This window comes from Lycium barbarum, chromosome 12, assembly GCF_019175385.1.
Source record: "Lycium barbarum isolate Lr01 chromosome 12, ASM1917538v2, whole genome shotgun sequence".
Classification (NCBI taxonomy): domain Eukaryota; kingdom Viridiplantae; phylum Streptophyta; class Magnoliopsida; order Solanales; family Solanaceae; genus Lycium; species Lycium barbarum.
Genome location: NC_083348.1, coordinates 79,603,351 through 79,615,687, shown reverse-complemented (window position 1 = coordinate 79,615,687; position 12,337 = coordinate 79,603,351). Strand labels below are relative to the sequence as shown.

Sequence of the window (12,337 nt, the reverse complement as noted above, 5' to 3'; positions counted from 1 at the left end):
AACAGGTTCTATAAAATGTTCTGTTATATATAGTCATGACGATTAATATCCTTTTCTCCCATTAGGTTGCTCTTTCATTATCTCTAACAAAAGAATTTGAATTTACCAAAAGCATCTGATCTCCTATTTGTCAGCTAATTAGACACAAAGGATAAGGAGAGAATGATTATTCACGACCAAAAAAAAAAAAAGGAGAGAATGATTATTTTTCTTTAATTTAGAGAACTTTTAGTTTTAGTGAACTCGGAATATATATATGCCCTAAAATACAATTTATCAAATGATGAAATGAACGGACTTAAATGTGGCAACAAGCTTACTTGGTTATAAGAAAGATCGTTAATGTTCATATCCAACACATATGCTGAAAGCGAAGTATATTTGGAAAATTATAATACATATATTCAGAATTCCACGTTGAACTTTGATCGTCTTATTTTATGAACGGGCAGTATGTCATAAAAAATGGCTATTTAACATATATTAACATGTAACGTCAATGAAAAATAGCATGAAGTAAAGAATATTACTAGGTTAATCCCTTACCATTTGAAAAAAGAATATTACTAAGTTAAATATATGGAGATGGAGAAAAATTTCAGTTGGGGAAAGGTCAAGATTTTTTTTTTATAATTGTGGTGTGCGGCTAGCTTGTGCACCTCGACTAATTCTATGAAGTATTTGCTCCCTCTCACCAATATAGATATTGAGTAATTTTGCACCAAGGAGAATTTACCTAGTGTTTTTGCTACCGGATGAGATTTGCACTTAAGAATTCTCAACCCACGTTATTGATCACTGTGCCACACCCTTAATTAGGTGCAAGAGCTCAAGTAAATTTAGCCATACAGGAATAATAACCAAATGTTAGACCAGATTACAAGAAAATTGTAATAGAACTCTCTTCATTCAAATTGCCTGCCTTATGTATTTTTTTGGGAATCAAATCCTTCCGTCTTTTAAGCATTATTGCTTTAGAAAAGTTAGCCCAACTAAGTATGATTTTTTTTCTAAAGCAAGGATTCCACCTTTAAAAAGATTGTGTCCAAAATGTTATAAATTTTCTGTCAGCTACAGCAAGATTTCACTTGTGTTTCACATTCTGAGATTCAATAAGGTTTATCCTTTGCCTTCTTATTTAATGTACATGTTGTAATTATCCTATATTGGTGTTAATATTGAAATGATTGTTTGGTCTTATAAATCTTTCTAAATAATTATAATTATGGGTTGATATAATAAAGACCTCTAGTTTATTAGACGTCATATTTGGGGTAATCACTTCAATGCATTAGTGTGAACTTGATATTGGTATAGGCTTTTTAGTGAACCCTGAGTCGGCGATGGAATGCACCATTTGATCATGATTTTCTATAATCTGTTATAGGGTCTAGAATCCAACCCTCAGTCCTAAAAGAGTTTAAGTAATATATACATTTAGTATAAAATGTAATTAACTTTTATACCATCGGCTCATCTCTTATAGCAGGTAATATATTTTATTTTTAAGATTTTAGATCCCACACTTTACTTGCATAAATTACAAAGAAATTAGGTTAGACCCTTTCATAATGAATGGTGAAAGAAGCTGGATCTGGAAGTTTCTTCTCTTTATGATTCCTTCATCTTTGGGTTTAGCAAATCCAAAATCCAAATGCAAACTTTGTAGTTGACTCCTAATATTTAACTTTTCAATTTTTATGTAATCTTCCATATTGGACCATGGCGCATAGTCATGATTTAGAATACAAAAAGCCCCTCCTTGTAGTTGGTTAACCAACCAAGTCCAATTTCTGTGATGCATGAATAAGCCCCTTCAAAAAAGTAGTTTGAATAAGCCATCACTATTACAAATATCATGACAATTATCTTATATATAGCCAACTTGACTTTTTAAAATCGACACGGCCTTTGACAAAAACTCAAACGTATAATTAACATTAGGAATTACCAACACAACGTTTTCAATTCACATCCTTTCATCCTAAGAAAGGACAATCACATGAAGCAACTAGTGTGCACATTAACCTTATAGGCAAAGTAAAAGAAAAGAAGGTAGGAATTCTGTTATACCTTCTTTCTTTTCTTACTACCTTAACAACTCTAGACTCGTTTCTTTTTTTCATGTTAATATATTTATCATTTTAACTATGTTGCCATTATAAAAGAATTATATTGCCATGATAATTGTTCATGTTTAGCTAAATGTTTGTTCTTGCGTTCTGGACTAGCATAGTTCAAAAGTAATCATTTTCTCTTGTAAAAAAGGTTTGATGCGTCCAAAAGTTTCGGCCATTAATTAATAAGGGCATGTGATTAAAAAAGCCGTGTAACGTTAAAACAATTTCAACATAATATTCGATTTTGATTTACTTTGACTTTCAATGAAGAGGGAAGTGTGGTTCATCTTTGCTTTTGGCATAGAAGTGAGAGTAAATTAATACTCCCTCTATCCATTTTTTACTTGTGCATGACTTAGCACACTCCTTAAAAAATAATATAAAATGATAATTATACTATCACATACATTAGGGAAGTGTGGTTCATCTTTGCTTTTGGCATAGAAGTGAGAGAAAATTAATACTCCCTCTATCCATTTTTTACTTGTCCATGTTTGACTTAGCAAACCCCTTAAAAAATAATATAAAATAATAATTATACTATTTCGCCTATAATTATTATAAGTCATCTAATGTGAGGAAATGAATTGAAAATAATTAAAGTGTTAATAACATAAGAGTAAAATGGGTATAAAATGATAAATTATCTTTTAGAGCCTGCTCAGATTTGCTTATTTTAGGTGCTTTCAAATCAAAACCGCTTTTAAGCTGTTTTATAGTATTTGAGTGAGATAAATAAGTGTTTTAAACGAGAAAAAGGACATAAATGGTCCCTTAACTATGAGAGTGAGTTCAAAATAATAGTTCCTTAACTATGCACTTAACAGTTTTGGTCCTTTAAGTTTGCCACAAGTTAATAAAAATGGTCCATTAACTATGAGGGTTGGTTAAAAATTGTCCCTTAAGTATACACTTAACAGTTTTGATCCTCTAAGTTTGCCAAAAGTTAACACTTTTGGTCTCCGGTAAAATATTCATCGAACTCTGTTTGTTAGATTTGACGATAACTATGCAAAAAAAAGAACATAATCATTACTAAAGAAACCAAATACCTTGGGACAAAACTGACGAACGTTAGTCCGTTTTAGGGAAAAACCAAGGAGAAAAACAACGGACTTGATAATGTCAGAAAATAGTGTTTCGGAAAACAAAGACCGAAGGACTTTGTCGATTAAAATCGAGGGAGCCCGTTGGCTAAGTAAAATACACAAGACTTTAGAAATAAATTAGAAATAGCAGCAACTACAAAAGTTGTCACAACTAAACCAAGTGGAAAAACATGGACTGAAACCGATGGATAAAATCGAGGGACACTAATTATTTTTTAATTTTTATTGTTTTTTACGAAAATCAGCGGACGTCCATCGGTTATGTTCAAGGAAAAATGCGCAGAAACTTTTTTTTTTTTAAAAAAGAACTACTACAATGAAAGTATTTATTTTTATAACAGGGTTTCAGTAAAAACGAGTCTAGTGTATTTTATTTAGCCGATGGACTCCCTCGGATTTAATCAACAGAGTTCGTCGATCTTTGTGTTCCGAGACACTATTTTCTGACATGAACAAGTCTGTAGATTTTTTCTCGATTTTTCCCTATAACCGACTGACGTCCGTTGGTTTTGTCCCGAGGTATTTGGCCGTTTCTTTAACAATGTGTACCTCTAATATAAGTTCTTGCTAATTTTTTTCTCTTTTTTTTTCATAGTTATGTTCTTGTCAAATCTAACAAACAGAGTTCGATGAATATTTTATCGGATACTAAAAGTGTTAACTTTTGGCGAACTTAAAGGACCAAAACTTTTAAGTGCATACTTAAGAGACTATTTTTAACCAACCCTCATAGTTAAGAGACCTTTTTTATTAACTTGTGTCAAACTTAAAGGACCAAAGACGTTAAGTGCATAGTTAAGAGACTATTTTGAACCTACTCTCATAGTTAAGGGACCATTTATGTCATTTTCTCTATTTTAAACACTTGTTTTAAAGTTAAAATGACAAAAATAAGCCAAAAGTCATAAATTAAATTCCTAACTAATGACTTATAAGTTAAAACACATAAGCCATCCAAATAGGCTCTTAATTTTTAAAACTGGACAGGTAAAAGCGAATATTTATTTTTGGTATAGCAGACAAATAAAAGGGAGTAGTAAATCGACTCTTTTTATGGCTTCAAACAAAAAGTGGGAGAACCTTGAACCTTCCTTTAGATTGAAAAGAAAAATAAAAACAAAAGAACATTTACCCTTCTTTTTCACTTACAAAAAAAAAAAGAAGAGAGAAGTCAATGGTTTTGTTTCTTTTAATATAATAGTGGTAAATAGAACAAAAGAATAAGGCAATATTTTACTCTCCTTTTACCCTAAAAGAAAAAAAGAAAAAAAGCAAAGCTTTGAAGAAAGGAAATGGAAGACTGGTCAAGTGGGGAATCTCCAAGCAACACAAGCCAACGCGTTTTCTTTGCCATTATTACAGTCAAAAAGTGAACAAACACCAACTAATTCACCTAGTCCAAAGTCCAAACTCTGACTCACCAGACAGCAACATTCAAACACAGCCAAAATAAGAGAAAAAAACCAACTTCAACCCAAAAAAAAAAAAACAGAAAGTTTCAATCTTTATTAGTTCTTGATAATTTTTTGTACTTGGGAATGAAGAAAAAGTCTTTATCAGTTAGCTGTGTTTCTTGCTAATGAACAATCTTTGTATGGAGGATTCAAACCCCAAGAAGAGTTTAGAATCAGATGCTTTGATTACTACTCTTAACAACTCAATTCAAGCTTTGGGTAGGGGATTTGATGTTACTTCTGATATTAGACTTTTGTATTGTAAAGGGGCTCCAGGGTCTCGTTTAGTTCATCTTGATGAACAAAATTATGTGGATCTTTTGCACCCAAATGGGGGTATTTTGATTCCAAATGTTTCTGTGGATATTGAATGTTTACCAGGAAGGAGAACCATTGAAGCCACACCTGTTTTTACCTTCCATGAGGTCAGTCTTCTGTTGATTGGTATTGTTTATACCTCATGTTTTACCTGAATATCATTTTTTTTTTGGTTGTATCAATTTGGTATTGGATTAAGTCTGTTGGTCCTGATCCTTTAGGTTTACTGAATGATGTGTTAAATTGGCTTTTTTTTTTTTTTTTCGTTTGGTTTACTAATTTCTTAAATTTGTTTAGTAGGTAATTGTTTCTGCATTTGTTGAATAAGTAGCTATTGTGGTAAAGGTTGTTTTTTTTATTATTTTGTTTTGGTGTAATTTGGTAATGAAGGTCAAGGCAAGATAAAGAATTTGAGTTTAGGCTTGATGGTGATTTGGATTACTAGATCATAGTGATTGTGCAGTGCTGTGATTTTAGCGTGTGCATTAAATTACTGGACAAATTTATGATGCTTCTTCTAATCTTTATTCAACTGGAATGTTCCTCTGTTATTTCAATCGTTGCACTTAATCTAGTTACACATGTACACAATGTAGTAAGATCTATAGCAACCGGTTCAACTCTTGAACTCGTCAGAGAATCACTGAACCGGGTGTCCTAGCTAAATATTTTAGAAATATCAATGGTAAAAAGATGTACTAATGATGAGAAGTGAATAAGGGTTGTCACCAGCTAGCTTAGATGCATTTGGGTTGATTGAATGTTATGGTGTAAAAAGTTAGGAGGCAATGTTGGCTGACAACTCTTATGCTACTTATATTGCTTGTTTTAAAAACGGCTGTAGCAACTAATCAGAAACTTGGTAAAAACAAGTAGGAACAAGTACTAACCCTAGAGGTGTTGATGTAATAGCAATCAGACAGACAGACCATTTCCTAACTAATATGTACATGAAAGAAAAAGATAGCTACATAGAAAATTTGGTTTCTCACAATGGAAAGTTTCGGCTGTGCAAAAATAATGCACGGTCTTGTGACATGTTGAGCGATCAAATAATGGTCGCAAGCTGGCTGATGATGTGCTGACTGCTGAGTAGATAGTTTTATGAAAAGCCAAATGTTTAATGGCAATGATGGCAGACAACAAGTGTCCTAATTATGTCAACCAGCCTAACAGAACTACGGCCAACTAATTAAATATTTTGAGAAAAGTCATAACTTAAATCGCGAGCATCATTTAATAAAACAAGCCAGTTTTATTGTAACCTTACTCAAAAAATAAGTCACACCACTTGAATAGATGGAAAATTTCCTAAGCTTATGAGAGTGAAATGAAAACAGAGAGCACAGCTACAATTTTTTGCATCCTACCTTAATGGGTGTGGCCCTGTTTGTGTAAGCTGACTAGCTACATGAATACATGTCCCAAGAAGTGAGAGATAAAAGAGCTCTACAACCCTTCTGGTCAAGTTATTCACAGGGATGGAGAAACGATAACCAAATTCCTATTAGAGAAGTGTCTAGAGTAGCTATCCCAGAAATCCAGCTGTAATTTTTTTGAAATGATGGTCTTGCAATCGTGGTATTCTACCATTCGTTTGACGACCCCTTTTTGGTATCTATTTTTCTAGCTTGGTTAAGTGGGATTGTCGGTATTACTCAAAATGCTGGATTTTAAGATTGGTCCTAAGCACGACTTCAATGTGTCTCTACTTGTTTATACTGATAAATGAATATTGATGATAAAATGGTTTCTACAGTAATTTCCAATGGGCAGTCAAGGAATGGTACGTAAAACTTTAATGATCTTGAGAGAAATTAAGAAGCAATCTATACGGAACTTCAGACACGTTTATTTGTGTCAAGGGTCATGGATATGTAACTGCACACGATATCATCTTGCCACCTTATGTGGATATTCTTGATAATGCACAACATATAGCTTAGCGAATAGTTCTTGGTTTTCCAGTGGCCATCTTTGCTACTTCAGTGTGAAAACATGTCATTCTCTGGATCAGTATGTAATATTCATAAACTGTAGACACACCTTTCATCGAAGTTTCTGTCTTGGTTCTTCTTGCATGATCATTTTCTGAGGTTATGTTTCCCTGTTGCCAAATTAATATACTGCGAGAAGGGAAGGTGTAATCAAAGTGCACGTGGAAAGGGACTTCACCGACTATGAAAACTGCAAGAGCTTAAAAACACAATAGTGATGACCCTCCCCTCCAAAAATTGGCGGGTGTCTTTTGCCTTCTTTTTGTGTACTAATCCAGCTTCTGTTTCCTAATTAAGCATTTCCATCTCATTATCTAGAGAGAGAGGGGGGGTATTTGCAGGAGATGTTTTACAGTTTACTCCTGTCTCTTTAAATATGTATTTGAATTCCCTCATGCTTGAATTTCCAGATGGCAAAATACTTCAATACAATTTCTGGTATATCTGGAGATGTTCCACTCGGAAGCTTTAACTCTATGTTTAACTTCACTGGTTCATGGCAACATGATGAGGCAGCTACTAAATCCCTTGCCATGATTGGACATGTCATCTCACTCTTTACAGTGAGATTAGGAAAGTTAGATTTACTTCTGCGAGATGAAATCAAGCGTGCTGTTCCATACTCTTGGGATCCTGCATCATTGGCAAGGTGAAGTATCTAATATCAGCCTACATTTCAACATTTTGGTTTTTAATGGAACTTTATCATTTTCTTTTGATGTTAAGGTATTATCGCATTCGGATTTCTTTCTAATGCTCAGGGAAGAATATAAGCTCTCAGGGAAGAATATAAGAAGTTGCCATTTGTCTATAGTGCGAGTTGAATTTTTTACTCTTTTTTTTTTTTTTTTTAATTTCATGAACTTGAGGAGAGTGTGACCTATAACAATTTATAGGTGCCCATGCTCCAGTTTCATTGATATTGTTGTGCTCCAAATTGTACCTTTAGGGTCTTACTGTTGTCAACCTTAATAGCTGTGTGCAGCTAGAAGCTTTTTTTCTTCACAAACTCAAGCTTCTTATGGCCTGAACTTATGTATGAGATGGAGTAGATATATAATATACCCAAAATGTGCTGAACGCTGATTTTCTGTTTTTTAAAGCACACCTGCTTATCAATATCTGTATGAGAAACAGCCTCATTGATCTAAGAATAAATTAAGGCATTAATTCAACTTTCTTAGGCCAATTCTTTGCTGTTTCTGATATTGATGTTCTTCTTTCAGCTTTATTGAAAACTACGGCACCCATATTGTCACCTCCGCAACGATCGGTGGTAGGGATGTAGTTTATATTAAACAACACCAATCATCTCCTTTGTTAGTTCCAGACATTGAAAACTATGTGAACGACATTGGAGATCAGAGATTCTCTGATTCGAAGAATCTCTCAAGTGCCGGACCTTTAAGATACAAGGACAAGGTTAGCATATCTTATGTCTCAAATGGTAGGCTTTTGGATACAGTAGTGTTTAGCTGACTTCTTAAAATCTGTTTCTACGACATACTCCCTTATTCTGTAAATTGAAAATTTCAAAATTATTGGAATCATCGTACTGCAGGACGTTACAGTTATTTTCCGCAGAAGAGGAGGTGATGACCTGGAACAGAGTCACGATAAGTGGGCAAGCACTGTAGAAACATCACCAGATGTGATCAACATGACATTTAATCCCATCGTTTCATTTCTTGAAGAGGTGCCTGGAATAAAGCATCTGAGCCGTGCGATTGAGTTATACTTGGAATGTGAGTATTGCATCCTATTTATTATTCAATCCTTCGTTTGCATTGCAGATTTTGGTTTAGTGTCTATTGGTTTACTTCTGTAAATCAAGTGTGCAAGAACTCCAAGAACATAGTTAATAGTAGTAATCCAGAATGATTGTACTGTAGTTTTAGGGCCCGTTTGGCTTAGCTTAAAAAAAGCAGCACAGCTTATAAGCCAAAAAAAAGTGTTGGGCTACCTCAACTTATTTTTTTGGGCTTATTTTAAGCACAAAATGGCTTATAAGCTGGCCAGCCAAACACTCAAAAAACTGAAAATCAGCAACTTATAAGCTAAGCCAAACGGTCTCCTAGTTGATTACTCTTTCATCTTCAGATGCATCCAGATAGTACTCCCTCCGACCCAAAGAGCATGACGGGGTCTGAAACACAAGGGTCAAAACATCTATTTCACCTGTGTGAAATAGATGTAACATGTTTAGAAACTACACAAAGTACTCACAATTTTTATAGTTAAAAGTATTTGAAAATCGTTTGAAAAGAGCTGTTTGAATTTTGTACCCTTTTGTACCATCTTGGTACCTTATCAAAAGAAAAAAAAAAAAAAGAACTATTTTGAATCGCAAATGCTAATTGTGCTCTATAAAATGGACCAAGGGAGTTGCAGAAAAGCCATGTTCCAAATGTGTTATGTTCTTTAGAGCACAGATTTCACAGCTCTCTGAGCTAACAGAACTTCAGCGTCCGGTTTGAGACTGAATAACTGACAAGTGAAAATTTTCATGCCTGTGTGGGCTTAGAGAATCCCCTGTTTGTGTTCTAAATATGAGTCGAACTTCTCAAAACATGTTTTTCGTTGTCTGATCGATTTCATTATAATTTTTTCAGACAAGCCACCGATAGAAGATTTACAGTATTTCTTAGATTTCCAAATAGCTCGTGTGTGGGCTCCAGAGCAAAATAACCTTCAAAGAAAGGAGCCTGTATGTCCATCCCTACAATTCAGTTTGATGGGTCCTAAGCTCTATATTAGCCCAGATCAGGTATTCTTCATACTTTTGTCCAGATTTCTGAACATATCACTAGCTACAGCCAAAACATTTGACATTGAATTGGCGAAGGATCTTGTTTTTCAAGTTAGCATGCACGTGTCTTGTGCTAAAGTTTTCCCTTTCATATGGAGGACCATAACGAAGAAGTACGGCCTGGACTAGTTCTACAAAACTTCTGATTATTCCAGTGCAAGTCCATTATGTCACTTGTTATCATCCAATGTCCTGCTAATTTTCTGTTTAATCAAGCAATACTATATTTTACAATCTTAAGCAATACTTCATGATGAATACATATGTTGTAAGCTTATGGAATACTGGCAAAGTACAATTTCAAAAGGGTTTGCTTGATTTTGAAAAAATGAATATCAAAAGGGTTTAATGGTGGACCAGCTCAGAAAATGTTGATAAATGTTGATCAATATCAACTTGCTGCAAATTCATGTCATCCTTTTGCTAAAATCACAGCGCCACTTCTCCAGGTGACAGTGGGCCGTAAACCAGTGACAGGGCTCAGGCTCAGCCTAGAAAGTAGCAAGCAGAACCGTCTTTCAGTCAATTTGCAGCACCTGGTTTCCCTTCCTAAGATCCTTCAACCCCATTGGGACGCGCACATGGCTATAGGTGCACCAAAATGGAAAGGTCCCGAGGAACAAGATAGCAGATGGTTTGAACCAATCAAGTGGAAAAATTTCTCCCATGTAAGCACAGCGCCAATTGAACATACTGAGACTACCATCGGGGATCTCTCTGGTGTTCACATTGTGACCGGGGCTCAGCTTGGTGTTTGGGATTTCGGTAACAAGAGCGTCTTGCATCTGAAACTCCTCTTTTCCAAGGTACCTGGCTGTACAATAAGAAGATCGGTATGGGATCATAGTCCATCAAACCTATCAACAGTACAAAGGATTGATGGTTCTTCAACGTCACTTCTGAACGAAAACAAGAAAGGCGATAGTTCGAGCCAAATGGGGAAATTGGCAAAAATTGTAGACATGACAGAAATGTCAAAAGGGCCACAGGATGCACCAGGGCACTGGTTGGTAACAGGAGCTAAACTTGGGGTTTATCTAGGAAAAATTGTGCTAAGAGTGAAGTACTCCCTGTTGAATTATTAATGCGTTGTGTTAATGTATGTGAGATCAAAGCATTCTTTGGATAGTTTAGCTATCATGTTATTCTTCTGTAAATTCCGTTAGCATTGGTCATTCATTTTTGTTAGGCAATTTACTTGCCACCATGTCAGTGTACTTCTTTTGGGTGTATACTTTGTAAAATTTTCACTTTCACGATCCTACAAACTTGTTCAAATTCTTTTTCTTTCATTTTCCTAAATTCATTAACTTTGATTTTAATAATTTTTATTTGTTAAATAAGCTGTGGTTGCACTGTAAAATTGACGCGTTCTTTCGATAATTCAAGTGTGTTCTAGTCTTTCCTTCCAAAATTCACTTATGAATCACGTTTTTCAGTATACTAGTTCTGGACATGTGCGTTGCACGTGTGTTTCATGCACATATCGTATAAGTCATTTAAAACTGCATTATAATGAGTAGGGCTGGGCATAATATTGTTCAAACCGAAAAAACCGACCGAACCGAACCGAAGTTAATTTGGGTTTCGGTTTATTCGGTCCGGTTTGGTTTAAATTTATAAGATTTCAATAATTCGATTCATTTTTTGGTTTAAGGCAAAATTTAATTCGGCGAAAAACCGAATTTCAACAAGCCCTTTTTTTCTTGAAACATATATTATATATTCCTTGTACAATTCCTTGTAGATTAATTTTAATAAATTTCCTCAACAATGTATCTTAGAACAACCATTAGCATATTTTCTTGTGACAAGGGGTGTTATCTTAGTAATATTAACATTGCAATTTTGAATAAAAAAACTCTTCTTGGTTAGTGGTAGGAATATGTGATACAACAAAGTTTGACAAGTAGGAACTAATTATAATCTCCATTCCCTCTATTATATCTCTTGGATCGTAGAGAAGATGTTGGCTGATAAACAAGCAATACTAGTAATAGAGGACTTAAGTGAAATGTGGGGAAAAGTTCTGCCACTGGATTAATTTGGCTGATGAAGTGATTATTATGCAGTCAACACTTCTACTGTCTCACACCGAGCTCTATTAGGATTTTCTGGAATGATGAAATATCGACTTGATGCTTAACTATGTCATCCGTATCTAAACCGAAGAAACCGACCGAATAAATCGAATCGAAATTGCAAAAACCGAATTGAACAGAAGTTATTTCAGTTCGGTTTCAGTTCCCATTTTTTACAAATCAAAAATCAAAAAACCGAACCGAACCGAACCGACTGAACGCCCAGCCTTAATAATGAGTACTCTAATATTTTAAGCAGAAAAATATAAATTGAAAATGATGAATAATCAACCTATCTAAATGACTTCTTTTTTGAATGACAAATGATTAGATATTCTCTGAACCTGTAAATTTGAACAACCAAATTTAGTTTGGTGGTTAAAATGTATAATAAGTCACATTTTTATGTTATTAGGTGTTAATATGTAATTAATGTATTCATATGTTAC

At 34.4% G+C, this 12,337-nt stretch overlaps 1 protein-coding gene across 1 annotated transcript; it reads left to right on the top strand.

Annotated features, from left to right (window-relative positions):
* The first annotated feature begins 4,511 nt into the window (after positions 1 to 4,511).
* LOC132621367 (MACPF domain-containing protein CAD1) lies at positions 4,512 to 11,088 on the top strand. The gene is made up of 6 exons (XM_060335604.1): positions 4,512 to 5,108; positions 7,409 to 7,647; positions 8,225 to 8,420; positions 8,560 to 8,743; positions 9,611 to 9,765; positions 10,257 to 11,088. The coding sequence occupies exons 1-6, from the start codon at positions 4,809 to 4,811 to the stop codon at positions 10,890 to 10,892; spliced, it is 1,710 nt and encodes a 569-aa protein (XP_060191587.1). The 5' UTR covers positions 4,512 to 4,808; the 3' UTR covers positions 10,893 to 11,088.
* The last annotated feature ends 1,249 nt before the right edge of the window (positions 11,089 to 12,337 follow it).